Genomic DNA, 27,615 nt, shown 5'->3' with positions numbered 1-27,615 from the left:
AATCAGACGACGATCCAACCTCCAGTACCTTCAAAAGTTTATCAAAGGTCTCCACTGGCAATGATTCAAACATATCAAGAATCAAAAGAAGACGGCTAAAAGACAGATTCTGCATGGCCATGAGTTGGTCCCCTACCGGAACTGCACCATCATATGAATCTGACAGCGAGATTAGCTTGGTTGTAGCTTGAAATTTGGATTTGGTATCTGCAAAATGAGGATCAGTAGAGATCTTCAAAACTCTATCAATGTATGATGAGAAGCGTTCTCTAAAGTCGATTTGAAGTTGTTCAAAGTCCTTTTGCAACTTGGCTTGCTCGTTGCTTTCTTGTAGAAGGTCCCAAAGATCTTTGGCTGAAGCAGCGTGGAGTGTCTGTCTGAAAACAGAATCTGGTAAAGAACATTGCAATATGTGGATAGCTTTGGTGTTTTTTACAGCAAAATCTCTCCATGGTGAAACATCTTTGGCTTGAATCGTGGCTGCTAACTCTGGCATGCTCAGTGGATTAAGTGGGGCTACGTTCTCAACGACGTCCCAAAGCCCTCTCTCCACTAGGGTAGCTTTCATGATTGGAGCCCAAGCTTCATAGTTTAGGTCATCGAAAACAACTTCTTGTGGAGTCGGTTCGTTCGCTGTCGCCATAGCTGTGATCGTCAAGGTTTCTCGACTTTTCTCTTTGTAAATTATATGTACTAGGTTAAGACGGCTCCCCATGAACATCTATATATATAAAGTATTATATGTCTTTACATGTTATGAATAATAAATATATATTGAATAATTAAAAGTCAGTAACTAGGAGTATTACATATATAATTAAATTGATAGGATATGTAATTGAATTTAAATGATTTAACATACATAGTGTATTTTAATATTAATGTTTATTAAATGATATTTTCTATTCGTATCTTTTTTAATCATTTGTATCTTTTATAGCAAAAATTTTAAATTATTGATAACAAAATTTTTATTGTGGGATTAATAGTTTTAATAATTTATAATGTTTTACAAAATTAAGTTTTCAATGTTCGTTCAAAGTAAATTACTAAAATATTTACGTATTTTATATGATTTATAGTTTAATTTAAAACATATATATATATACAGTATTCTTTAATCTTAAGAAATAATTAAATTAGACTTTTTACTTATATTATTTTGTAAGCATTTGTATTTTATCATAACAAAAATTTTAAACCATGGATCACAAAATTTGAATGTGAGACTTTTAACAGTTTTAGTAATTCATAGTCATTTTTTAAAATTCAAAATATAACATGTACAGAAAATCTAAATTTTTATTATATGGTTATTGTGGTTTATTTATTTATTTTAATAGTTTAAAATTAAAAAAATACTAGGATAAGACCTGCTCCTTGCGCAGAGTAAATTTATATGAAAATTATTTAAGAAATATTTTATGGAAAAAAAATTTATATTATTGATCGAATTAATATATTTGGCCCTTAAACAATTTTTTAGAACTTTTTTTGTTAATTACATAATTTGTTTACTAATGAACTGATCCCATTTTTAAAAATATTTTAGGTCAAAAAATTATTTATCACATAAAAACCTAACATTTAGGCCGAAGAATCTCATGCCTACTATTTTGGTTACAATGAAACTATGTCAGTTCAGTTTTATATCATAATTTAGCAATTTAAAAGTTAATTATGTTATGAGAAGTTTACGTTCACGTGCCAATCCTATCTATCTTCGATATTTTTCTCTTTTTTGTGTCATTTTGGTTATTGCTCGATATAAATATTGACTTTTGAGTTTATTCTCATTTCTTTTTTTTTTATTTTGGCCGGAGATGTATAAAATGTTTAAGATTCAAAATTATTAAAGAGATACATATTTAGGTTAAGATCTGCGTCTTGTGCAGAATAAATATTTATTTTATATTTTTCTCCATATTATGAAATAATAAAATAATAATCATATATATTAAATAACTAAGAAATCAGTTACTATTATGTAATAAATTGGCTTGCACATATAAATCAAATGAACGCTCTTGTTTATTCGCAATCATTTTAGAATAAATAAATCAAAACAATCAATCTTATCTATCGTATATGATATATAATTAAATTTAAACGGTATGAAGTATATATATATTAACATAGACACCTATTAAAATAAAATTATTTATTTATATGATTTTATTATCATTGTATCTTATTATAGAAAAAAATTTAAACATTGATCACAAAAGTTTATTTGAGACTTTTAACAATTTTAGTAATTTATACTCTTTTTGAAATTGGGTCCCAGGTTGCGGTTACGGCCCTCCCACCAATTCCGGGGAGATGGTGTTTTACAGATGGTTCCTGGAAGGAGAATGAAGTCTTTTCTGGGCAAGGTTGGTTAAGCACTTTAGAAGGTTTCGAAGGGCTGTTAGGAGCAAGGAATGTTCGAGCTTGTCTATCCCCTCTACATGCGGAGATGGAAGCACTAATTTGGGCAATGGAATGCATGAAAAATTTACGCCAGTTTCAGGTTACATTTGCAACGGATTGTTCTCAGTTGGTGAAGATAGTTTCGGAACCAGAAGAATGGCCAGCATTTGCAAGTTATTTGGAAGATATTAAGTCCCTGAAAGAGGTTTTCACACGTTCGGAGATTATCTATGTACCAAGAACGCAAAATTCAAGAGCGGATAGCCTAGCACGCAGTGTCAGGAAACAACCGTCATTTGTCGTTCACATGGATCAACATCTACCGGAGTGGTTCACAGAGTCAGTATGAGTCTGTAGTTGATGACAAAAAAAAATACTCTTTTTGAAAAATTCAAAATACAACATATACAAACAAATCTAAATTTTTAATATATGATTAATGTAATTGTGTAATTTATTTTAATAGTAAAAAATTAAACAAAAATGATAGAAAGCATACAAATTATTAGCAAATCTTCATTATTTAAAATCATTAATTACTATATATATCATAATCACATCAGGTAATTCCATAGATTTTATTTAAGAAAATAATATATAATAAATAATCATCTTGCTTTAGTTAATATCATATGATATCATACTGTTGGTGTTAAATGTTTCTAGTGAGATATAAAAATCGAATTGGACCAACATGTTTTTCTATTTCAATGTGAGACTGACATGTATGATTAATTAACTACCTAATTGATTGACACATAAGTAAGAGGTCTTTTTTTAATTATTACAAAATTGAGATTACATTTTTTCAAATGTTCCTCAATTAATATATAGGGGACAATATAAGATATAATATTTTTTTATTAAATCTTTATTATTCAAAATCATTAATTGTCATATATACTTTTGCCACATTAGGTAATTCTGTAACTTTTATTTAAGAAAATAGTAAAGAACATTAATAATGAATTTATAAAAAAATTATTATATAATTAGATGAAACAACTTATTTTATTTTTCTAATGAGTGTGCAGGTTGCTGCATTGTCATTATGTTAGGACGTTCCAGCAGAATAAGAACACAGAGGGTTTGTGTTTGCGAGGGTGAGAGTGAGAGATAAAGATATAATCGTGTGATTTAGTGGATTGCTTGATGCCTGTGGAAGAGGCCTAAACCTCAAGTTTATAACTAAAATACATTCTTCAAATCTGATATATACTGGCCGGCTAAAAGAAAATTGGTCCAATGAGTACTGAAAATATATTTTCTTGTACGAAACCATCGAAAAAAACTTATTCCTGTAGGTTAAACGCATGTTACAAACCAGATCAACTAGTGATCTCTCAGAACATTCTCAAAAGCCCAAAAAACACGACAAATCAAATTCAAAACGTGACAGAAAAGAGAGCACTCGCTCACTGGAATTTACTCTTCTGTACACTAAAAGTGGAAAAGTGCAGAGAAGCTTGAGGAGACGTCTTACTCTACTCTCTCACCTCTCCAGACAACGTAGCCTCCTCTTCTTCCCCATCGAACTCTTGTTCTACACCTTTCACCTGCACCAAATCTCTTTCATTAGAAGAAGAGTACAGTCACCAGTTCTTGATTCTTCAATGGTTACTTAACACCACAACATTAACACAGACAGAGAGAGAGAGAGGTGTAGCACTATACAATCTATTGTAAGAAACTGCTTAGGAGGATCCAAACTTACCTCGGGTACATAATGCATCAGCATGTTTTCTATTCCAGATTTCAAAGTAACAGATGAGCTTGGACAACCGCTACAAGCTCCTTGCATCCTCAACTTCACTATTCCGCTTTCACTGTTCAACCGCCACCCAAATGATTTTACTAAAGAGATAAAAAGAACAAAGAGAGAGAGACGATGGAGGAAGTAAACTTACGGATCAAACCCACAATACTCAATGTCCCCACCATCATCTTGGACTGCTGGTCTGATGCGAGTTTCTAAGAGTTCCTTGATCATTGCCACGGTTTCAGAGTCATCCTGAATTACAAAAATACAACAACACTTGTTACCCCCACATGCTAATCTACCATCCAATATATTAAACAATAAATTAACAGAACATCATATTTATGGTCTCTCCCTCAATGAAAGTTTGTCAGGCAAAGCTACTACTACTTCAAGATCCTAACTCATATTTCATCAGCTCTCACAAAAGCAACTGGCAAACTATATGAGAAAACAGACACCCTGACCAGAAGAAAATGTAAAACTATACTCTTCACAAAGACTAACTAAAGCAAAGGATATAAAGATAAATAGGGAGAGAAGAGTTTTACGTCGTTGATGGCAGTGTCCTTGGCAGCAGCAGCTTGTGAGTCGAGAAACAAAGGCTGGCCAGAGGAGTAGAAATCCATGACAGCTGCAAAGATCTCAGGCTTGAGGATATCCCACGATACATCATCAGACTTTGTCACAGTGACGAAATCAGACCCAAAGAAAACTCGAACCACACCTGCAAGAAAGAAGCACATTGAAAGAACAGAGTCTTTTTCTAACAAACAGATAACAAAAATACCGTCAATGGAGTAAATGGACTTGGCTAATGGTGAGCCTAGAGCTGAACGAACGTTAGGGAAATCAGCACTTCCAACCTCCATGACTGGTTTGCCAGGATAAAACATGAGAGAAGAAGGATTGGGAGTGGATTGTGTTTGGATAAACATCGTCCTTCTCTGCCCCCCTGCTCCATGAGGTAAGGTAACCCTAGTTAGACCCTTAAAAAAGACTGCTATTATCAAAGAGAACAACAACAACAAGTCCCAGTCTTTATGATCGCAATGATATACGAAAGCAAACAACCAAAGAAGATCCAAACCTCCGAGAAAAGCCCATTTCTGAGGAAGTAAAGAAGAAGATCTCGAAGAGGAGGTGAGATCACGTGAATTGGTCGGAAACTGCGTTGCCGCCGAGATGAAGAGCGAGCGATGAAGAGAGGAAGACGACGAAGCAAGCTTACTACTTCCTCTAGAAATGATCTCACGACCACCGAGTCGCGAAAGAGAATTCACAATCCTCGCAATCCCTTTCATTGCTTCCTCGCCGCCTAATTGCAGACCGGACCGGATTAAAAAGACGGAACCTTTTGTGACGGATTGTCGGAGAGAGAATTGTATTTGTCCTGAACTATTCACCCGCTTAGGGGTATATATGTAAATAGTGTACACATTGAGGATGAAAATTGACTTTTCAAAGAACAAGTCTTTTTTTTTTTTTTTTTTAAACACCAAAGACAAAGTCTTTATGTTATTACAATCGGCAAATTCTATGTTATACCATCAGCCATGGATGAACAAAAAGGCATCAGCTTTGTCACTTTTCAACTAGTTTCTACAACTCAGAACTCGTCTCTCTTCTCTTGTGTCTGAAAGGTTTGGTCTTGGCTACATCTACTACTATCATCCACCCGTTAATAATCTGCGGCAAAGAGCAACAACCAATAAACATCTGAGTCAAGTGTCTTTCCTTCTCTCTTTATCACATTCATGTTTAGGTTTACCTTCCCATTCATCTCTTTTAGTGCAACGCTGGCAGCTTCCTCTGTTGTGTACTCTATAAAGGCGTAACCTTTTGATCTCTTTGATATCTTATCCATAATGATTTTGACTGCAGATTTCAAGTATAACATATAGGCTGTGATTATCTATCTTTGTTCCCAGTCATCCATGTTTTTGAAGTGTGAATTGGATAGTAGTAAATCATAAAGTACCTTCCACTAGTTCACCAAATCCTTCAAATGCTGCACGCAATGTCTTCTCAGATGTGTAGAAAGACAGTCCTGAAAAAAGTTGAGAAACCCCAAGATACATGTTCTATCAGAATGAATTAGGGAAGCATGAATTTTTCATCAAACGCTGCGAAGATTGTGCCACTTAACAGATTATGCAATGCTATCAAAAGCATACATACAATCTCAAGTGTTCACATACCAGTTATAAACAGCTTCTTCGTCTTAACAGGAGGAGACTCTGAACTTTCTCTTGAATCTTCTTGTGTACTATTATCGCCTTTTCGAAAAGAAAAAGAGAGACACAATTGCAACAAAAGTGAGATTCATACATATCCATCAAATCAGCTGAAAGGTAGGGTTGTCACTGGGTAAGATCAGTATCCAAGAGACAGACAGACCTTCATAGTCTTTGTTTAGTGACTCGAACTTGTTATCCGGAACAACAGCAAGAACACCAGGTACACCTGTGCATCAATCAAAACACATCTCTTCTTCATCTGTTAACTTAATTCAGGGAAACAAAAATATTGTTGTCTGAATCACAAACCAGCTAACTCCTCGGCGCATGTTTCATCGAGATCACAACAAAAACCGAATTTGGACTTCCAAGAAACATGATAAAGACACATCTGTGCATCTTTTTCACTGCAGAAGCAAGGGTTACCAAAATGCTGTTAAAAACTGAAGGAGACAATAGCTTTCCCAAGACAAAGAAACTCACTTCCACAAAACCTTGGATAGTAGTTGAACACAATGATCAACCATCTGTGCTTTAGTAACAATCCCAACTCCTGGCTTGTCTATCCGGACCATCCAATGTTTCACTGTCCCGTGATCAAACAAGGAAACACCAGTCTGGTTCCCAATGCCATAATTCTTATTCCCTGAACTGTAACCAGCTTCAGGTCTAACAGATAGTACTCCAGGCAAGCCTAAGTTCATAAACAAACAATTAAAACACTTAAAAAAAAGTGACCACTAAATAAACAGAATCTGCTTGTATAAGTTACAATGGCATCAAGCATGAAACATATTAACACTCACGAGCGAGCTGGCGTGAAGCCTCTTCGTCGATATGACAACAAAACCCGAAATGGGTATCAAAGGAAGCATCATATATACTCATCTGCGCATCCTTTTCGCTGCTGCGAAACAACATAAAAGGTAAGCAAAGCAGAAGAAACAAAAAGAAGAATGAGCAGAAGAAAAGAAACCTACTTGCCCAGCACTTTCGCAAGAATCTCGACATAGTAATCTACAATATCGGATTTTGAAGAAACCCCTTGTGGAGGTTTATCCAATACCACCATCCAATAGGTGTTTTGGGAGAGAGTAGTAGAAGAAGACGGTGCGGATACTGCAGAGGAGGAGTATACAAGATGTGATGAGAAAGAGATATAATTCTTACGAAAAGTTCCAAACTTTATGTTGGGAGAAAAAGAAGACGAAGGGTTATTGAGAGTGAGTGAAGGAGAGTTGGAGAAGGGGAGGAAGAAGGAAGCGGAAGCAATAAAAGCTTCCATGGGAACTCTCCTTCAAGCTTCTTGCTTTGTTTCCTCTGCTCTTTTCTTTGTTATCACTATTTAAACCGATAACAAAATTAAACCGAATTAAGTATACTATTAAGGGTCCAATTAGCAATTAAATTAGATTATTGTCTTAAAATAACATTACAAAAAGCATTTATCAAAAATATAAAACTAAAATACCTGTAAAATTTAGAGTTTAGCTTTTAAAATTAATAAAAGTCAGTACTTAAAGTTTAATATATTTACTAATAATAGCAATCCTAATTAATTCCAAAGGTTGTGAATTCACTTATGTTGAAAGGTTGTGTCTTTTTATAAAAATGTGTAAAAGATTATGTCTTTTCTAAGAGTTCAATGTTGGAAAGTTGTATCTTTTCTAAAAATTGTCTAAAAGTTGTGACTATTCATATAAGTATCTTTTAAAAAGTGAAAAGCTGTGATTATTCTTATAAGTATCTTTTAAAAATAATTACTTTTAAATTGGAAGAATGCGACTATTCAAATTGAAGGGTTGTAACTATTCAAATAGATTTTTAAATCTATAAATAGTATATGCCATGCATTTCTCAAAATATAATTTTCACTAATCAACTAATAATAAAATGGTGGAAAAAAAGTTCTAACCTAAAAATTGTGTTGTTTCATAATAGAAAAATTGCATCTTCTCAGTTTATAAAGAATTGCATTTTTAGATTATTGACGGCTACTGCACTTTTTGTTCTCAAAAGTCACCAACCAAATGTTATGAAAGCATATTAAAATGCATTTGCTTAAGTAACATGTGGAATTTTGTTGTCACCGTATAGTGAATGTGATATTAAAAATAATTACAATATCTTAATAATTGTTTTTTTTTTGCAATTACTAATTTTAAGAATTGTACCTTTTCATTGTAAAAGTTGTGTCTTCTCATAAAACTGAGAAGACAAGAACACAAATTTTTAATTTTTAAAGAATTGTATTTTATAACTTCATTTTATAAAGAATTGCATTTTTAGAAGTTCAACCATAAACCCTTTCATAATAGAAAAGTTGCATCTTCTCAAAAAATTTACCATTAAACCTTTTCATAGTAAGTTAACTAATTTATATATAGTCTCTTTATCTCTCCCCTCACCATTTTTCTTCTCTCCCCTCACCATTGTTCTTTTAGTTTATTATTTATGTAAAGTTACTTACAATCGAAAGATATATGTATTTTGAGAATTTTATGTTGAGAGCTTTCTATTGGGATTGCTCTAAGCATCATGACTTAACAAAATCCATCTCAATTTTATGAAGCTTTTCTTCTGATGACTTTGCGTAACTAAAAACTTGTAGTAATCATCACAAAAAAAAACTCAGAAATTGTAAACACATATGAAAGAAAGTTATGTGCTTTTCCAAACCAATTCCAGATAGAAACTCTCAACTTTTCATGAGTGAACACATGTCGATCAAATTTTAGAATATGTAAAGAGAAGAACACGTTCGTGCATGCATCTTTTACATCGACGGCTGTGTTCGTTTTGTAACTTAAACCCAACACATGTGAATGAATTATGAACAAACACTTAAATAGTGTGAAAAGTCACCACTAACATAGTCGCACCGTTTGGTAAACATTTTATGGAATTTTATTTATGTGTACGCATGAAAAGTTGCATGCTAAATTCTGGATTAAAAATAAAAATTTACTAGATAGATTATTTGTGAAAGGTCATAATTTAAGTTGCCAAAAAGTGCCATAAAAAGTCAGGACGATGTGATTTTTCAATATAATTTATATTTATAACGTGCACATGATAATTTTGTAATACATGTATATCTCTAAAACAGTTATATAAAATATGGTATATTTTTTCTGCAAAAATGAGTTCCGTGCGATATCGCACGGTTCCTTACCTAATAAAAATAATAAAAAATTAAAATACCTGTAAATTTTAGAGTTTAGCTTTTAGAATTAAAAATTCAGTATTCAAAGTTTAATATTTAAAAATAAGTAATTATGTATATGAAATTTATTACTATTTGCTAAAGATTATTTAACCAATCTAGTCAACGTATTTTTAAGGGTTAATGGGATTTGGCAATAAATCCAAGCAGTTTAACCGGAAGATAGAGAACTGTGCTAATTCGACCTGAGTCCGACGGTTTAAAAGAGAACCGGGAATCTTTCTGTTATAACCAAAAAAAAAACATTGGATCTGTAAGAAAAAAAATCTGAAAAAACAAAACTCTTCGTCTCGAGATGAAGAAGCATGCCGGAGCCGAGAAGAAGAGGGTTAAACGATCGTTAGGATCTGCATCCTCCACCGCTAGAGATTCCGGTTCCGATCCTCCAGCTAGGGTTTGCTTCTCTCTTCTCTCATTATACGCTAATCTCTTCCAGACAAAACACTGTGTTTATGTTACCTTTCCCTTTTGTTTGGATCCGTAGAATGAATCTGTGACGATGATAAAATAAAATTTGATTACTGTTTTCTAAATTGTATGTAAAATGTGCAGATATGTTATGTGTGGAATGTTACATTGTTGAAAGTTTGAGTCTTTGGCCATTTGTAATGTGAATTGATCCTTTTTTTTTTGTGGTTTGCTAGAAGCAAGGTGTGAAGAAGGATGTGTTTCAGTTGTTTGCTGAGAAAGTTAGAGACAACAAGGGGTTGGAATCAAGATGGGCTGTTATGGAGGAAGCACGTGTCGAATACTTCAGAGGGAAAGACTTCGTGAGCTTCTTGAAGAATCACCCCGAGTGTAAAGAGATTCTTGAAGAAGATAAAGACCTTGACGCTGAAGATATCGCCAATGTGTTGTTGGGGAAGAACCTTCTTGTCCGTTGTGATCGTGTTACTAAAACTCTTCGTCCCGGGAAGAAAAAGCTGTCTACTTGGCCTGCTCATCTGGAGATCTTCCGTGTAAGTTTGTTTGGTGTTGTTCATATGCATTCAATAGCTTTAGGGTTTCATGCTTTGATTTGGTTTTTGATCTTTGTAATGCACAGGATGATCAAGCTTTCTCTGAAACTGATGCATTTTTTGCATGGACGTTTGAGAAAAGGCATCCGCTCTGGCAAACGCTTTTGTCCTTCTTCTGGCCTGTATTGACTCTCGCTATTTGTTTGTTTCCTGTGTACCCACACCGTTGCAAACTCATTGTTCTCTACTCATGTGCTGGCATTCTTTTGATGATTCTCTCCTTGCTTTTCGGTAAGCTCTCTATATATAATCTGTTTCATGTGCTCGTCTTCTGTAATCTTCACCTTAAAAGTCACTTATCACTGCTAAGTAATGATTTACTTTATATAGATGCTGAAAATGATTTTTCTTCTTGATCACCCTGAATGGTGCAGTGAGAGCAGTTGCTTTTGGTGCTATGTGGATACTTCTTGGAAAGCGTGTCTGGTTCTTCCCCAACATTCTTGCGGAGGAAGCCACATTGAAGGAACTGTTCCGTTTCTGGCCAAAGAAAGACGAGGAAGAACCTCCCAAGTGGACATCTCGACTTTTCTACACAGTTGTGGCTGTTGTTGTTGTCATGCTGCTCAGGCGCCATGCCCCTGATGAGGCTGCTCGGGCCAGGTACGGAACTTAAACCAAGACAACATCATTTGATTCCCTCTCTTCAAGAGAAGATTGTTCTCTCTAATTGCTAATATGCTATTGCTATGAGTTCTCTGCTTGACTGAATATTTACGGTTTTTAGAGGCTGGCTTGTGATAACTTTGTGTGCATACAGGTACCAAAGAAGGATGTCAAACATCATTGATGATGTCCTTGAGTGGTCACCAAAGCTAGCACTCTCTGGTTTGATGGAGAATCAGCCACCTGTGAACATCACAGAGGCGGCTAACAACTCCTCAGATGCAGCAGCAGGTCCCGACCATACTGAAGATGCTGATCTAGACGAAACTCAAGACGAGGAGGAAGCTGAAGACTTGGCCAACTCGGATATAAAAACATAAAAAAGAAATAGATAAACATAAGTCACTGTAACAATAAGCGTGACCAAGACTAAGTTTAGTACTTATAAGAAAGTCTTGAAAGATTTTGTGGGTATTCAATTACTCTTTTTTCAGTTTGCACACTTTGGAATTTAATTTTAAACACATAGTTTTGGATTCAAAAATGTGCTAAAGAGAGTTGACAAAAGAAAGCAGTAACATTTGACATATCACAAAAGAAGAAAAACACAGAAGTATTTGTACAGGGGACTCTTCAATGGCTGCTACCAAATAAGCCAACAAAGAGAAAGCCAAGAATGAGTTGCCAGTGGAGATGTCATTTGATGGCTAGACGAGCTTGAGAAGTATGGTTTGAGGAAATGCTGTTCCATTGTTGCCCTGAACAGTCTTCTGCTTCTTCCCTTCTCTTAGAAGCTGAGCTTTGCATCTCTTCAGACTGTTTTCTACACTCATCATTCCAGGCTTCAGGTTGGTCAGAGTGAGATGACGTCGGGGACTGAGTAGCATTGTTCTTTTCTCCAGGTTTTGGCTTTGAAGCTTCGGTGTTAGTTTTCTTTGCAAACCGTCCTCCAGTGCCCCTAGGCCTCCTCATAGCATGCTGATGCCGAGATTCATGGAGATAAGGCTGTGTAGCATGATGCAGTGAGCAGTGTGGTGAGTTCACATTTAGATTAGAGCAATTGAGAAACTAATAATAATAATTCATGGTAAATGCAATTCATCTTTCTGGATTTGATTAGCTTCATTTCAAGCTCTGCCTTGGCGCGTGCTTGCCTACGCCTCAGAATGGCCTGGTACTGTTTAGCATTAACATAAACTGGTTCCTGTGCCACCTCAGGAGGCAGTGGCATTCTTGAATGAGGCATCCCACCATACGGAACATAAGCCTGATAAGGGAAACTGATAGCTTATCACGAAAGTCGCATGGAGAGCATAAATCTTGTCACAAAATTAACTAACTAAACGCATGTAATTGTTTATTTGTAACAAAATTATTACACGCCATGAACGCTGTTAAACCTGCTAAGCTTTAGCACCTACGATTAATAGAATATTTTATTCTCACAATCCAATAGAGACACACCATCCAAAATAGTCTTAACGTAGAAAAAATAGTAGTTGGGGATTAAGGAAAGATTTATATATACGACGGTAATAAAGTTATAATACCATGGGATAGGCTCCCATCATTCCAGCATAATAAGGATCCTGGTATGGATTTGAGGATGCCCATCCCTGCATGTTCCATAACCAAAAAACTTGAACGGTAAGCAACCACAGCTAAATAAAAGCAGAATAGAAAATGTAATCAGCTTTACAACTGTGTGGCTAACAGGTTGAGGGTGAGGAGGTCCTGTGACGCCAACATGCACAAGTTCTTGACTTTTTTCACTGTAATCTCCAGCTGCATATCGAAAACACAGTACCAAAACTTGTTAGCAAATCTACAAAGCGTAAGCACCGGAGAGAAGAGAAGTCAGTGCACCTGATTCTTGGGGAGAGATTGTGACTTGTGGTGATTCCTTGTTACCATTTTCATCTTTATGAGATGGTGACTTGGACCCGTTCGTTGATTCCCAATTGTCTTGGCTCTCCAACGCTATAGACTTCTCTACAGCTTCCTCCACTAAAGAACTTGCGTTGCAGGCAGCAGCAGCAGCACGTTGCCAAGGGTTTAAACTATTTATGGAGTGATGATGAACCGCCTCTGAAACGATCTGATTCCCACCGTCAGGTTTCGAATGCATGTCTTCACTTTCCTACTCAAAATCTGATTGTTAGTGATGAAATTTCAACTACACAGACCTAAAAGTCAATACGAATATCACAAATTTCAACTCTCACAAACTCTAAAAACGATTCAGTAACAAGTAAGCAGGCAAAAACCCAGAAACAATCAATGATTGAATTCACCAAATCAGATAGAAATTTCAAAACTTTCAAGGGAAGAGGAAGAGACAGAGCAAAACCCTAAGAACAACAAAAGGGTCTAAGCAGCTCATGCAATCAACGAACGAATTGGTAATAATCGGAAATTTTCAACATACCATTCAATCAAAGAGCGAACACACCGTCTCGGAAGAGTCTTACGAGTGATTGAAGGAGACGAAGAGGAACGATCTGAGGAGAGGAAGAAAGAAAAAAATATAATTTTTGTGGAATTGAGTTGAATTAAAGTATTTTATTTTTTGTTTTGATCGTCGTAGGAATTTACAACATAAGTTTTGTTCCGTTTTGAATCTTGGTTCCACGTGTTCGCCACGTGAACGGCGGCAACATTAATTCTTTTATGTTTGTGGATAGATGTTAAATATGATAAATTCGATTGCGAGAAGTTTTATGGGCCTATAACGGGCTTCAAAGTCCTAAACTAAGGACCATTATCTTAATTTTTTGTATACGTGGGAAGTTTCACGACAAGAGTGGATTTTTTCGGCACAACTTCAATTTTCATTATCAACATTGTTCGGAACTACATCATAGTTTAATTTTAAAGCTGGCATATCTGCATCTATCACTGACTTTAACCAATATGGCACTATAGAATACAACTTAGGAACATAATTCATAAAAGAAAAAGCTTTCTTTGTTATCCCATATGCGGTATGCCGTTTTATTCCCATCGCTAGAGTAGTACTCGACCATGTAGCTTCGGTTTGTCGAAAGGGAGTGGGTGATCTCCTGAATGGATTATGTTTCAATCTACCTTTATTCAATAGAAATAGAAATCAAAGAATGATAACTGAAATAGTTTATTAAAATTTTGTTGTGCAAGAAATAAAATAGAAGAATTTGAAATTAAAGATATATAAAGGGAACTGTAATATGATTATGTTCAACTCTATTATTGATTTCGGTTGCAATTGATGTGCCAAATTTTTTTTGATAAACATAATTTATTTATTACAAATAGAACAAACTGAAACAGAAATCTATATTATGTAATTAAGATAGTTTTTAACTAATGTAATTAAAATAGTTCGATTTTTGTCAAAAAGAGATTAAAATAGAAACGAATGAGTAGAAAGAATAAGCGAAAATTTTAATTTAACTAAAAAGAAAGAGCAATAATTATTTTATCATAAAATGGCTATTTAGTTAAACATAAATAGCAGTTTTGTAAAATTTTGTAACAGATACAACTTTATAGAATAGCAAAATCTTTATATTAACTCTGTTCTTTTACAAGACGCGGACGCAGCGGCTTGCGGCCAAAAACTGAGCATCAAAATAAACAAAAAAATGGTGGAAAATCAATGAAGCTGACGCTGCGATTATTTTTGCGAAGGTTTCCGGTGTCGTTTGTGACGCTGTTAAAAGTAGCGGCAGTTAGATAGCCGCTGCGATTATTTTTGATAGGCAAAAGCACCGCCACCGGTGTTGCTCTCCAGATGCGTGAACAAAAAAAAGGTTATACATTTGGCCGCAAACCGCTGACGCAGCGTCTTGTAAAAGAACAGAGCTAATATAAAGATTATTGTACGGGTTATGAATTAAATTCACAATCATCATGTTCAGTGTTCTTTATTCTTTCTGTCGAATATTTCTCCTTGTTATTTCTTGATTCAAGTAAATCAATTAGTTTTTTTTTTCAAACTAACTAAAATATGGGCTTCTTGGTTTTTTATATTGGTGATGATTGGTTCGACTGTGTCTTAAAAAATTTAACTGTAGATGTTTAGTTGTAGATAAATTGGTTGTAGTTGTAAAGTTGTTGCTGTAGACTTTTTTTTGCAGAGACTTTTGTTGTAGTTAAATTTGTTGTAGCTGTAAGTTATAGGCTGTAGATATTTTAAAATAAAATATATGAAATATGTGTTGTATATATAAAATTATTATTTTATGAATTAAAATAATTTATATTAATATTTTTGTTTATAAATTATCAAAATTTTTTGTAATTTAAAAAGTGATATGCAAATAATATTTATATTATTTAAATATCTTAATAATTAAAAAAACACTCAAATTCAAAATTAAAATATTTACTCTATGGAGTTTTGTTTAAAATCTGTGTGGTTTCTTACATTTTTATTAATATTTTTTGCGTACTTTGACAGTTTGACTCGGCTTGTTTGGATTTGTATTCGACAATATCACCTTAATTCGTCAAGATTGCATTATCTTTTATGTGGAGAAAAAGAAGAAAGAAAAGTCTTATTTTCTGTATCATTGATGATCGAATAAAACTTTTTGTGAGAAAATATGAAAGGAAAAAGAAAGAGAAAATTTTAGTTAAAAAAAAAAAGAAAAAAAAAAAGGAAAATGATGAGAAAAGCCGCACGAGTCGGTTCATTGGATTCCCTCGGCAGATGTTATCCTCTGCCTCGACACTGCGGCCATCCCCACTAACTCTTCACATTTTTCTCGTCTCTTTGCTTTTACTAAATTTTTAAACATATCTATATTTCTAATTAGTGGAAGATAACAAAAAGAAAAAGGTGAACGTAATTGGGGATGAAAGTGGATACAAACCTATATTGAACTTTAAAATACAGCACAAAGATAACTTTCTTTTACATACATAAAGGTAAGTTAAAAAAATAACCTTCTCTAACCAAACTAATAGAATTGATTTAAATATTGATATCATCATTCATTTTTTTCTTAATAGTATGAATCATAAATTTAAAATAATCCGGCTGATTAAGTTGGTGTTACATAGTTTAAGAAAATTAAATAAAGTGGTTATGCTTGAACGTTTCATGGTCGTTGTATTATTTATACGTGTGATTAATATGATTTTGAAAAAGTTATTAAATCTCTCAAAATCTATTTTCTTTAACTTTATTAAGATCTGTGTGCATGCATATAGAAAATTTATGTGGAATTGTTTGAGAATCACAAACTCAACGGTGTAAAATTGTAACTAGTTATGGTTTGTTCTTAATGTTGCTGGGACCTTAACTCTGCATGTGTAATGTTTCCATCAATCAAATGAACATGGAAAAGTGAACAAAAACTCAAGCAATATGAACAAACTAGCAACGAAGAACGATACGTTAGGTGAACAAATCTTTCAATCCATGCCCAATATACAAAAACCGACAAAGCTAATAGGTCCAGAAATTAAAGTCAGTAGCAACCTAACACACAGCACTTGAGAAAAAAGGAAGCAAGAAAAACATTAAAAATAATAAAAGGTCATGAATTAATATAGTTTAAACCGTAGTTGATTTTCTCATAAAATAATACCCTACCACATAACTCAAACCGACTTCATTCAAATCTCTCCCAAAAAAAGCAAGCGCCAAAGGAACAATATGTTAAAAACAAACCAAAATAATAAGAAAACAAAACAAAACATCACTAGATATCATTATAATATACTCTTCGTTATTGTATTAACAAATCAAAGAGATGAAATCTTGATCATCTTCTCATACTACTTTCTATATCGATCGATCCTAGCACCAATAACAAAAAAAAAAAGACTACAAATATTAATTCAAATCTGCTTATTGATGGTTTGCTTTGACGAAGAAGAGCTCTATCTCTGGAGGAGCAAAGAAAACGATCTGTCTCCGTCGTAACGTGCAGTTCTGTGGGACTCTTTTCTTCTTCGGCGCTGGTGGACACGTCAGTATCTCCGGTATCCGAGACTTTTGAGATTTTGGGGTACAACAACCGCCGCCGACACCACCTTTACCTGGTGATGACGTCAGCACCTTCGGAGAAGGAGAGTGAACAGAGTAGCTTGTGTCTTCAGGTGAAAACGTCGTCGTTGTGGAAGAACACGAGGAGACAATAGTAGATGAAGAAGTATGGTCGAGAATAGTGGGTGTGTCGGTGTTCTTGTGTCGTGGAAGCTTTTTCTTGAAATGGGTTCTTTTGAGTTTCTTCTCAGCTCGGTTTGGTTTTCTTGCTTTTCTTGATGCCATTTTAGACCTAATCAAAAGAGAGTTTTCCCAAGAAAAGAAAAGAAGAAGGGCTTTTCCCTTTGCAATGTTAGGTGAGTGAAAGAGAGAGAAAGAATAAGAAGAGAGACGTTGTTTATTAGCTTAGTTAGTATATATAGTATATGACACCGGTCAACACGTTAGTGGGAGGGTCACTTACGTTTCTAGATTTTGACTACCTAACGTTTTCACTATAGGAGGATCCAAAGTAAGTCTGGACACGGATCGGATATCCGAGTTTTTAAGGGTATTTGTGATTTGCTTTATATGTATATCTAATTTTTCGATTTGCTTTGTTTCAGAAAAATACGGATATTTGGAAAAACGGATATCATGTAAATAAATAGATATTTGCGGATATTTACGAATATTTACTGATATTTCATATGTTTTGATTGATACAAATAATCTTAAAATTTTGATACAAATTTGTTTTGTAAAATATTTTCTCTGTTCCTAAAGATCCATATTTTAAAATTTTCACACTTTTTAATAAAACATATTAAAACTTATCTATAAATGCATTTTTTTTGTAATTTTATATTTTCTATATTTTAAAACCAATAAGATTTTAATAAATGCAATTAATGTTCTTGAACTTCACAATTTCTCATTATTAGTTGACAAAAATTATACTGAAAATATAAAATATGTATCTTTTTGAAACAAAATTTTTTTTTTCTGGAATATGAATCTTTTAGAAACGAATGAAGTATTTTTTTGCATGATATATATGATAAAAATTAAAAGAAGTAGTGAATCTACATATTTTGTAAATTTTTTGAACTTAGTTAGCAATTATAATAACACAAAACTTAAGAAAACAATTATAATTGTCATAAATGTGTTCTCTTCCTTTTGATGTAATATTTTTATATAAGTAATAATGTGAATATAATTTATCAAATCTTATGTTAGAATAATAATTATATAATTTTATACATTAAAAACTTTAAATATAATCAAGATATACATGTATTTATATATTACCGGATCGGATCGGATATTCGCTTTCCAAAATTTTAATATTTGTGATTTGCTTCGATTTTAACGGATATTTGTTTTTAGTATTTGCTTTGCTTCGAAAGTTTACGGATATTCGAATTTTCAGATCGAATCGAAATAAATAACAAATCAAATCAAATTTAACGGATAAAATTCTCAGCCCTAATCCAAGGACAAAGTGAAGTGATCATGGTGGGATTTGAGATTTATAACTAAATAAATATTTTAAAATTAAGTTTAATAATTTAGCAGCTATGCTATGTATTTACAATATTTTTTTAAAAAAAGAAACTAATGCGAATGTTTCATTCGTATCTGACTGATCCTTAAACAGGTTATAAGGTTTTTTCTTCTTCTTTCGTTTCGTTAAAGATCAATTGCATGTATGTAATGCAAGTCTGACAAACAAAATTGGTTGTATATTCTTACTTTCCATTTTTAAAGACTGAATGCAATAAGACATTGAAGATGCATATCAGTTTTTTTGTAAAAGACATTGAAAATGCATAGAAAGATAGTGGTAAGTTTAGTCAAAAAAGAAAAGAAAAGATAGTGGTAAGTTTTGCTGATATTGATTCTACTACTACAAGTTCTGTTGCGTTTTCACCGACCAAAAGAAGGGAAGAAAGAGGAAAAATGAAAATGAAAAATTAGCTTACCCCCTCTTTTCACAAATGGTAGATACTAGATAGCTTTGCTTAGCCCACCACTTGTGCTCAAAATGGGTAGATTAAATTTTTTACGAAGAACAATATTTTTCCTATTGAACTTTATATTTTTCTTTACAGAAATATGTTTCTTATTTAACTTCATCATATTACTAATATATTCACGAGAAAGAGCTTAAGAATCAAATAACCCATATGAAACATTAAACAAAGATATATACCATATTTCCCTAGTGCAAACTCAGATATATAATTTAAGTATGAAAGACTATACTTTCGGTGAGAATATAGAAGTTGACAAATAAAAAACGGAGGTACGATTTCTTAATTAAGGTTTTTTTTGTCAACTCTTGATTAAGGTTATGTTATGATATTGGAAAATGTTGTAAAATCGTTATTGGTTAAAAGAGAATTCTCTTGAGCCAGAGGCCCAGAGCCACTATGAAAATGGTTGGGAAATTGAAAAAAGGAAAAAGCTAAAAACAGAGAAGAAAAGAAAAACAGGAATATCATTGTAAGCATCTACAAACATGATGTCATTTATTCAGGTTTACAGTGGTGCTGTTGTAGTCTTTCACTGTTCACATGGTAAGAGCATTGTCAATGTATTATTCCATGTTTATTTTGAAATGGTGTATTTTGGGTTTTACTCCAATATATTATTCTATTTTTTTACTTCAAAAAAATATCCAAAATAATTTTATTTTTATTTAATTAATAATTGTTAGTAAAAAATTTTACTTATAAAAATTATCAATTAACCCCAACTATCGTATATTTATAATACTTTCAGAAAATATAATTTATTTAAATAAAAAAAATATTATTAAAAGTACAATAATCATAAATATATATATATATATATATATAAGAATATTATTTTTGCAAATGGTCAACTAATGCATTCATAACGAATAATGAGTGTTTTTATCTTTGATTTTCTTAAATCGAACAAGAAAATTTTAAAATGGTCATTTTCATAGTGTGGACAATACTTTACCGATTTTGGCAGTTCTAGAAATGATTTATTGGATTGTTAGATCATTTTTTTATGTTTATTTATTTTATATTTTATATTTTTATGTTTAGTTTTGGTATTTTTATTAGTTTATGCTTCTTTATGTAAAATTATTAAATCTCTTATCAAAATCATATTTCTTTTCATTTTATTGTATTATTTTTAATATTTAAGTATGAAAAAAAAATTAATATTTGAAAGATCATTAAATAAATAAAATTTAATTCTAAAATAGAGTAAATGGTGAGATTGCTATATAAATGGAGTAAATTTAGCCGTTACTCATTTTAGAGTTGAAAATAAGGTGGAATTAGAGCATATATCATTCGAAAAAAATGTTCGGAATAGAAAATCGAGTATGGTTGGAGATATCCTAAATGCCTGATATTTGGAAGTACTAAAATATTTCAATTAAAAATACATTAATAGTGTTTGAATGCTCACAGGACCCGACAGCGACAAACGAGAAAATTGACCTTTTTCCCATGTTAATTAATTTATTGTTTTGATTTTTTGAGAAGATGAGGTTACTATTAACTAGTACGTTTTTTTCTGCCGTCAAAATAGTGTGCAGAATGTGATAATAAATGGCCAGTTAATAATTGATCAGATAACACTTTCCTAAGATGATATTCATTGTAGAGGAATACATCTATATATTCGCACACAAGAGTATCTTAAGAAGTTTGTTTGAACAAAAACGGTATTGATCTTTCTTTACTGTCGTACGTTACTGTGTATGATAAAGTAGAGATTCCTACTACACTGAATGAAAGGAAAATATAGAAAAGTGAAAGAAAGGAAGATATAATGAATTAGAAAAGGATTACAAGAAAAATAGAGAAAATAATAATAAGATAATGTTGACACAAACTTTGATGTAGCTAGTATAAGGAAGACGATCACGTGGACTGACATGCAAATTTAATCTATATAGTACTAAAATATGCATGGGTTTGTGTACACCACAACTAACTCTTTCTGATTTTAGTTGAGGTAGTATGGTTGTACCAGTATTAGTCTATTAGAAACAACGACAACAATGTCAATTCTAAAAACAAATGTTAAAATCAAAAGTGAACAAACCTTTACAAACCAAACAAGTACATAAAATATGCGAGACTGGCTCTTGTCATGGGATCCTAAAACATAGGATTCACTATGGTAATCGGCAACTGAGATTCTCATTCATCTTAGATGTTCAAACATCAAAGATAAACGAATTATTAATTTATATTATTAAAACAAGAATATTGTTTGAAATTAACCTTGTTACCTTATGTAATTTTTACTGTTTTAAACTATTCATAAAACTCTCATTAAAAATAAATTAGCCATTGCTTGCTTATACGTTAGATTATTTAAATAAATACACTATCACATATGAGATTATTCTACCATCTAGATAATACTTTTTAATTTTAAGTATTTCATATTAACTATAAAAAACTTATAACTTCTAAGAAATTATTATTGCTTATATACTAATTAAATTTATAATTATAACTAGAAATATTATAAGTAAATATTAATTCAGTGTAAATTTTAAAATATTTTTTTTAATAATATTATCTCCCACCATCACAACGGGTCAAATTATTAAACTATACAAAAACTAAAATGATTAAATTATCTTACTTAACTTTTGTATCTACAACTACATATTATTTAAAGTGCATTAAAATTTTGCTAAAAATAATATTTCTGTACTTTTGTAACGCGTTATTTTATTTTGTTAGCACATGCTTGATCACAATGTTTTTACAAAAAATAAATAAATCAAATTTACACCTGCATTTCTTTAATTCAAATAAAAAGAAAACGAAATAACGCCATGTTTCTTTTCCAGAGACCATATTCACTAACAAATTATTTCAAATAAATATGTTATTCTTCTTAATCTACGGCGCCATCCGATTTCCACATGTTAGCCAAGCTCATTATCATTACCTTCAAAGCAATATGGTTTCAGCCATGAAAACATAAAGGTTCTTTTCGAAGATGAATGTGATAAAACGGCATCTGTGCAATTATAAAAAGATTATTGAGGTTTTAAATCTCTGCTGTCTTTGTTTTTTGTTAAAAGATATACGTAAATGTTTATATTTTTATATTTAAATATAGGGTCTTAAAGTTCTGACCCCTTTGTTATATTGTACATTCAGAGTTCAGACAATTCACTTTTAAGTAATTGTCAGACTTGGTTCAGATGTATGTGCAAGAAAACAGAGAATGACAAAAGACAATGGTGTAATTTTCAACCGGATAAACCCAAAAGTCTCTTCTTCTGCTCGCACAGTGACATTTTCAATTCGAATAATTATATGCTCACAATTATTATGATCCAGCCGTACATTTGTTTTTGATATTTCTGCCATGGGTTTTATAAGTGACACTCGAAGTGAAAAAGGTAAGAAATAAATAGACGTAACAACTATGCCGATACTGTTATGTCCAATGGTTTTGGCCCTACCGATATAATATGTCTGAGATACTGTCAAGAAACTATCAAAGACGAGAGAGATGCTCAATACTGTTTATCGTTTTACTCACCGAACCAAAAGATCAATGAAGACAAATAACTTTTCTCAGTCTTTTTTACATCAACACCACAAAAAGATCCAAAACCATTGATCTCTTCAAGGTTTCTGTCGTTTTAACCACTAGTCTCACAGAAGAGAGCATCAATCAAGATTATTACTATTCCCACAACTTTCAGCAAAATCCTAATAATGTTACAGTCCAACAAGGCTTGATCAAGAGAGTGAATCAAAAGAGGATTCAGGACCTATTTGATTCGAAACTTAAGACACTGATGCAGAACACAGCAGAATCTAAAGAAAGGATAAAACTAGTAGCACCCTGACCAGACAGTACATCAAAACGAAACCACTAATGCGTCGAAGTTGTGATCTTCTTCTGACAATCATTAAGGAACAGAAGAAAGTATGAAAGTACCATGACAAGCGTGGTGGATCACCTTCCTCTTGATAGTGCATCCTCCAACTCTTCAACCGAAGAAGGAAACAGTTCTATGTACCGGCTCCCGAGCATCTTCCTGTCCTTGACCATCGCAGCTCTCGATTCTTCAGCACTCCCAAACTCTACAAACGCGTCTCCAGTGGGTCTCCCTTCACCATTGACGGTAACATGAATAGAGTCTTCAGACAGATCAAAATCTTTGAAGAAGTCAAGTATATCTTCCTTCCCGGCCGAGAAAGGTAATCCTCTCAATCTCAAGATACCCGTATGGTCAGCATTCTCTTTCCCATCATCACTCGATCTAACCCTCTGCACGTTTCTACGAGGCGAATGCCCACCGCTCCCACCACCTCTTCCACCGTCACCACCACCACCACCACCACCAGTAACCGTACCATGGACACGAGACTCCGCAACCTCATTAGCAATAGCCTTATAGTACTCCTGCTTCGTACTCCTAAAAACCTCCACATATCTCCTCCCCATGTTCTGCCTGTTCTTATGTAACGCGAAATCGACCTGAAGAGGAACGCCAAGAACACAAAAGGCTTCACCAGTGACCTTATTGTTCTTGTGAACAAACAAGACATCAACCACATCTAAGCCACGGAAGAACTCCACAACGTCCAGCTCAGCGCAGTCAAAGGGGAGACCACGGAGTCTAACCACAGGGAAAACAGGAGGAGGAACGAAACCGTAAGGGTTGAACATAAAGGCAGAGCCAGGGTGAGGTCCGTAGAATGTTCCTGGAGGAGGAGCTTGTTCAATCATTCTCTGTCTCTTAGGTCCCATTTCGCGCCCATCGCGACCATCTCCATATCTACACATTCACCAATAACAAATTGAATCTCTGATCTATGGATACACTACACTATAACGTTCTGAGAGATTGCAGATCGAAATTTTCAGATCAAATCGTATGAAATGAGTTCGATAACGATAAAACCCTAATTGCGGAAGCTAATGGAATCAGATCACTGAGGAATAACTAATCGGAGATGATGATAGCGAGGCTTACCCTCTGTAGAACATTGTCGCCGGAGGAAAGTATCTCCGGTGTCGCCTTTTTTTTTGTACGATCAAATCGATTGGAACTTTCGAAGAGCTTTTCTGCTTTTCGAATTTGGAATCGCAGTACGATGGAAGGACCGTATAAATTAAAATGTTTTTGAGAGATATTAAACTTAACTGGGCCCTTGGTATTGGGCCCAAGTGGTTAAGGTGCTCTCCGTTAAGCGAATGGGCTCTTCTGCCTGCGAGAGTTTGAATTTCTCTGACGTCGCGATAGTCTTTGCTTTTTTTTTTCCCAAACCAAAAGATTCACAAGTATTTTATTGTAGTTACTTATACAGTTATACGCACCTAGGTCGATAGACTCAGAAAATGATGCGAAACAGTGTCTAGCCATGATAGAAATCACAGAGAATGATATATTCACCTCAGAGGGCTTGAGTAAATATGTAGTTTGCAATTATGCATGGGTATGTATTCAATCAGGTTCAGTTCAGATTGAATTGAATTTCGATTCTTCGGGAGTATGGAATTTAGACTCATTTGGATATTCTCAAAGATCGGTTCAGATTTTATTTTAGTTTTCTAGAAGTGCATGGTTCAAATATATTAACACTTTACAATTTCAGTTGAATCCGTTTAAGTTTGAGTTTGATTTTAATTCGGATTCAATGATCAAAATAATTTGTGACTTGAAAATATATATATTAGTTCATAATCTTGAAAAGTTTAAATAATCTGTACTAACAATGATTTGGTGGCATAATTAAAAAATAATTATTATTAAGAAGAGATAAACATAAAGAATTTAAACTCACAACTCTATAAATGTAGTGACATTTAAAATTCAAAGATAAATAATATTGTTGAAATTTATTCATAATGAAACTTGAAATGCATATATATATAACACTGTAAAAATCTTAGTATTTGACCAAATATCAAAAATACATTAAAACTAATTATTCATGTTACATGCCTATGGGATATTTGAATAATTTATATAGTTATTCAAGATTGTGCTTGGTATGAATTTTTTCCTTTTTGGGTTTCTTCCGATATTTTTTTGAGTTCGAGATTGAGTAAGACCCAAAACTTATGATAAAGTAAAACAAAATCCATTCGAATACTATGTTAGATTCAGTTTAGATTTAGCAGATCAGTCCAAATTTTCAGGTCTAGTCATTTTTTGTCCACCCCTAGTTGTAATAAATAAAAAATGAATTAAGATTGGCGGAGCTTAGTAATATTTTTTTGTTATTTAAATGAACCTTTACAAAAAAAAAGAAAAACTAATTAAGTTGTATGATTTTCTTTTTTTCTTTGATTGTCACCAAATTTTTAAAAAAGTTCTTTGTAAAATGATACAATTCAATTTTATTCAAAATTGCTTATGGAATTTCATAAAACTTAACATGGTGTAATTAAAAATAAAAACATAGTATATAATTGAGAGGCACCCCAGTAGATTTTTGAGTTGAAAACTCATAAAACAACATCATGGCCAATCCCAAAGCAACTAGTTTAGAAGAACATACAGACATGCACTTTACAAGATAACATAAAATAATAGCATTAGAAAAGAAATTGACATGCGGTGCATATATAGATAAAAATGTCTGAGATGAGACAACAAAGGATACATAAAAGACAAGAGAGGTTGAAACTTGAAAGAATGCACTTATGCAATTGCAAAAAGGTCCAAATACAAAAATATGCACACTCGTGCTTGCTCGGGAACATCCCCTTCTTCGTTTATAATCTAGTACTACTAACTAGTAACATCAAATTAACATGTCCTCTTAATTAATATACTTTTGGCACCAATCTTTCCGAGTTCACACATTGTGACCACTGCAGTTTCTGTTCAAAGTTCAAACCCACTAATGTTGACCCTCGTCGATCTTATAATGTAATTAATCAATATGAGAAAAAAACAAAAGTTTCAGAGAAAACAATTTAACTCTTATAAAAGTAATGTATTGGTAAGAGAACAATGTTCTCTTAAAAGTATACCAATCTTCTGTATCAAAATCCACCGTCAAACTGTAGAGGACATAAACTACTCGATACTGAAATGGTAAAATGCGAACATAATGAAAATCGATCATATATTTGTGAATGGAAACATATATGCGGGGCGAAATTGGTATGATGTGACTAGGTTTCGAATGGTAACCAGCTTTCCGCCTCGCCCCGCAGTTAACATTAACAAAAATCTCTATATATACTATATATCTATACATTTTTATAATTAAACCGCTTGTCCCACATCGTTCAACCTGCAGTTACCATTCGGATTCGGAGCCTAAAATATTATAGATGTTACAATTAAGCAAAACTTTAATTCATAGTGCGTTTCAAATCAAATTATGCACTCAACAATAAAAGTTTTTTTTTGTTTTTCTTACAACATATGAAAAACGCACTTTGTCATTTTATCACAAGTTATAGGTTCCGAATAGTAACAGCGGGTTGAATGGTGCGGGACAAGTAGTTTGACTGCGGTGCGGTTCTGACAGTTATAAAAATGTATAGATATATAGTATATGCAGATATTTTTGTTACTATTAATTACGGTGCAGTGCGGGACAGATGTTACCATTCGGAGCCATAGTACTGTCCATGTGCGTTTTTTTTTTGTTTAATTTGACATTTTAATAAAACATATTTAATTAGAGTTCTACAAAGATTTAGCCAGTTAATAACTAACTTTCAAAACATACTTTTAACATATTTAAATAATTACTTTCATAAAATAAAACAGATTTATAACGACTACATAAGTTATAATTTATAGTCAAATTTTAAAAAATCCAAACATGGTTAAATTATTTCATATAAATTGAATATATATAATATATTTCTTAATTATAATTAATAGTTTAAAAATGAAACTATAAGTTAAAATACTAAATATCTTTAATTTAATTTACAACTGATTGATTCTTTTTGAATATCTAAAACTACTCAAATTTATAATATTTTATATATGAACCATCTTAATTATATATAAATCTATCTGAAAACTCGATAGGGCGGTTGAACTGTAATTCATTCCTCTGTCTGATTCATGGTTATGTTATAATTAGATTTGAGTTAATTTGGAAAATTGGTTAAATTCGTCAAAACGGCAAACCGGCTCATTACAACAATTAGCTTTTCAATTTAAATTAAGAAATAAAAACTATATGTTTAATTTTAAATATTTATCTATCCAAACCGCAAAATAATTTTGTTCTAAAACATTATTTCGCACCGTTTATTCTATCGAGACAGCATGAATTGCAGTTACACCATACCACAATTCCGCTTATATACTAATCCTCAGTTACCATTCTTATCCAATATATTGACGCAATTTTGTTCATAGAAAATACTTGCAATAT

At 32.8% G+C, this 27,615-nt stretch overlaps 6 protein-coding genes across 11 annotated transcripts; 1 reads left to right on the top strand and 5 right to left on the bottom strand.

Annotated features, from left to right (window-relative positions):
• Positions 1–3,658: 3,658 nt before the first annotated feature.
• On the bottom strand, positions 3,659–5,562 carry LOC106451878 (nifU-like protein 4, mitochondrial). Of its 2 annotated transcripts, XM_013893860.3 has the most exons (6): positions 5,262–5,558; positions 4,962–5,126; positions 4,723–4,898; positions 4,320–4,423; positions 4,127–4,238; positions 3,659–3,968 (listed from the first exon to the last, which is right to left on the bottom strand). In XM_013893860.3, exons 1-6 carry the CDS (start codon positions 5,473–5,475, stop codon positions 3,897–3,899), a joined length of 843 nt encoding a protein of 280 aa, XP_013749314.1. In that variant the 5' UTR covers positions 5,476–5,558; the 3' UTR covers positions 3,659–3,896. The 2 variants fall into 2 exon arrangements, with proteins under 2 accessions (XP_013749314.1, XP_048630315.1); XM_048774358.1 differs by having other exon boundaries at positions 4,723–5,126; positions 5,262–5,562.
• Positions 5,563–5,635: 73 nt separating this feature from the next.
• LOC125603089 (organelle RRM domain-containing protein 1, chloroplastic-like) lies at positions 5,636–7,775 on the bottom strand. 2 transcript variants are annotated; one of them, XM_048774357.1, is made up of 9 exons: positions 7,392–7,775; positions 7,218–7,315; positions 6,895–7,105; positions 6,721–6,818; positions 6,572–6,637; positions 6,373–6,450; positions 6,153–6,221; positions 5,943–6,049; positions 5,636–5,860 (listed from the first exon to the last, which is right to left on the bottom strand). In XM_048774357.1, the coding sequence occupies exons 1-9, from the start codon at positions 7,694–7,696 to the stop codon at positions 5,774–5,776; spliced, it is 1,119 nt and encodes a 372-aa protein (XP_048630314.1). In that variant the 5' UTR covers positions 7,697–7,775; the 3' UTR covers positions 5,636–5,773. The 2 variants fall into 2 exon arrangements, with proteins under 2 accessions (XP_048630314.1, XP_048630313.1); XM_048774356.1 differs by having other exon boundaries at positions 7,218–7,318; positions 7,392–7,773.
• Positions 7,776–9,858: 2,083 nt separating this feature from the next.
• On the top strand, positions 9,859–11,755 carry LOC106451874. Of its 2 annotated transcripts, none has more exons than XM_013893851.3 (5): positions 9,859–10,031; positions 10,282–10,596; positions 10,683–10,887; positions 11,031–11,259; positions 11,417–11,755. In XM_013893851.3, the coding sequence occupies exons 1-5, from the start codon at positions 9,933–9,935 to the stop codon at positions 11,640–11,642; spliced, it is 1,074 nt and encodes a 357-aa protein (XP_013749305.1). In that variant the 5' UTR covers positions 9,859–9,932; the 3' UTR covers positions 11,643–11,755. The 2 variants fall into 2 exon arrangements, with proteins under 2 accessions (XP_013749305.1, XP_013749306.1); XM_013893852.3 differs by having other exon boundaries at positions 9,861–10,031; positions 10,285–10,596.
• LOC106451875 (nuclear transcription factor Y subunit A-9-like) lies at positions 11,714–13,853 on the bottom strand. 3 transcript variants are annotated; one of them, XM_013893853.2, is made up of 6 exons: positions 13,691–13,853; positions 13,129–13,402; positions 12,962–13,047; positions 12,813–12,878; positions 12,365–12,529; positions 11,714–12,267 (listed from the first exon to the last, which is right to left on the bottom strand). In XM_013893853.2, the coding sequence occupies exons 1-6, from the start codon at positions 13,691–13,693 to the stop codon at positions 11,959–11,961; spliced, it is 903 nt and encodes a 300-aa protein (XP_013749307.1). In that variant the 5' UTR covers positions 13,694–13,853; the 3' UTR covers positions 11,714–11,958. The 3 variants fall into 3 exon arrangements, with proteins under 3 accessions (XP_013749307.1, XP_013749308.1, XP_013749309.1); XM_013893854.3 differs by having other exon boundaries at positions 12,965–13,047; XM_013893855.3 differs by having other exon boundaries at positions 12,977–13,047.
• Positions 13,854–16,926: 3,073 nt separating this feature from the next.
• Positions 16,927–17,638, bottom strand: LOC106451873 (cyclin-dependent protein kinase inhibitor SMR13-like). The gene has a single exon (XM_013893850.3). The coding sequence runs from the start codon at positions 17,522–17,524 to the stop codon at positions 17,102–17,104; it is 423 nt and encodes a 140-aa protein (XP_013749304.1). The 5' UTR covers positions 17,525–17,638; the 3' UTR covers positions 16,927–17,101.
• A 5,160-nt stretch (positions 17,639–22,798) lies between these two features.
• On the bottom strand, positions 22,799–24,350 carry LOC125603090 (heterogeneous nuclear ribonucleoprotein H2-like). The gene is made up of 2 exons (XM_048774359.1): positions 24,234–24,350; positions 22,799–24,035 (listed from the first exon to the last, which is right to left on the bottom strand). Exons 1-2 carry the CDS (start codon positions 24,245–24,247, stop codon positions 23,210–23,212), a joined length of 840 nt encoding a protein of 279 aa, XP_048630316.1. The 5' UTR covers positions 24,248–24,350; the 3' UTR covers positions 22,799–23,209.
• Positions 24,351–27,615: the final 3,265 nt, after the last annotated feature.

The sequence above is a fragment of the Brassica napus genome, unplaced genomic scaffold (genome assembly GCF_020379485.1).
Source record: "Brassica napus cultivar Da-Ae unplaced genomic scaffold, Da-Ae ScsIHWf_3088;HRSCAF=3902, whole genome shotgun sequence".
In the NCBI taxonomy this organism is placed as follows: Eukaryota; Viridiplantae; Streptophyta; class Magnoliopsida; order Brassicales; family Brassicaceae; genus Brassica; species Brassica napus.
The sequence above is the reverse complement of the archived record's forward strand: the minus strand, read 5'-3'. Positions and strand labels throughout refer to the sequence as shown.

Coding starts and splice junctions, on each gene's coding strand:
- LOC106451875 (XM_013893853.2), bottom strand. Junction 13,048..13,128: donor AATCTCTCCCCAAGAATCAG/GTGCACTGACTT, acceptor TTCGATATGCAG/CTGGAGATTACAGTGAAAAA. Junction 12,530..12,812: donor TGATGGGAGCCTATCCCATG/GTATTATAACTT, acceptor TTCCCTTATCAG/GCTTATGTTCCGTATGGTGG.
- LOC106451878 (XM_048774358.1), bottom strand. CDS start 5,475: ATGAAAGGGATTGCGAGGATTGTGAATTCTCTTTCGCGACTCGGTGGT. Junction 4,424..4,722: donor AGGACACTGCCATCAACGAC/GTAAAACTCTTC, acceptor TTTGTAATTCAG/GATGACTCTGAAACCGTGGC. Junction 3,969..4,126: donor TGATGCATTATGTACCCGAG/GTAAGTTTGGAT, acceptor GATTTGGTGCAG/GTGAAAGGTGTAGAACAAGA.
- LOC106451873 (XM_013893850.3), bottom strand. CDS start 17,524: ATGGCATCAAGAAAAGCAAGAAAACCAAACCGAGCTGAGAAGAAACTC.
- LOC125603089 (XM_048774356.1), bottom strand. CDS start 7,696: ATGGAAGCTTTTATTGCTTCCGCTTCCTTCTTCCTCCCCTTCTCCAAC. Junction 7,319..7,391: donor CTTGCGAAAGTGCTGGGCAA/GTAGGTTTCTTT, acceptor GTTGTTTCGCAG/CAGCGAAAAGGATGCGCAGA. Junction 7,106..7,217: donor GGCTTCACGCCAGCTCGCTC/GTGAGTGTTAAT, acceptor TTATGAACTTAG/GCTTGCCTGGAGTACTATCT.
- LOC106451874 (XM_013893851.3), top strand. CDS start 9,933: ATGAAGAAGCATGCCGGAGCCGAGAAGAAGAGGGTTAAACGATCGTTA. Junction 10,032..10,281: donor GTTCCGATCCTCCAGCTAGG/GTTTGCTTCTCT, acceptor GTGGTTTGCTAG/AAGCAAGGTGTGAAGAAGGA. Junction 10,888..11,030: donor GATTCTCTCCTTGCTTTTCG/GTAAGCTCTCTA, acceptor TGAATGGTGCAG/TGAGAGCAGTTGCTTTTGGT.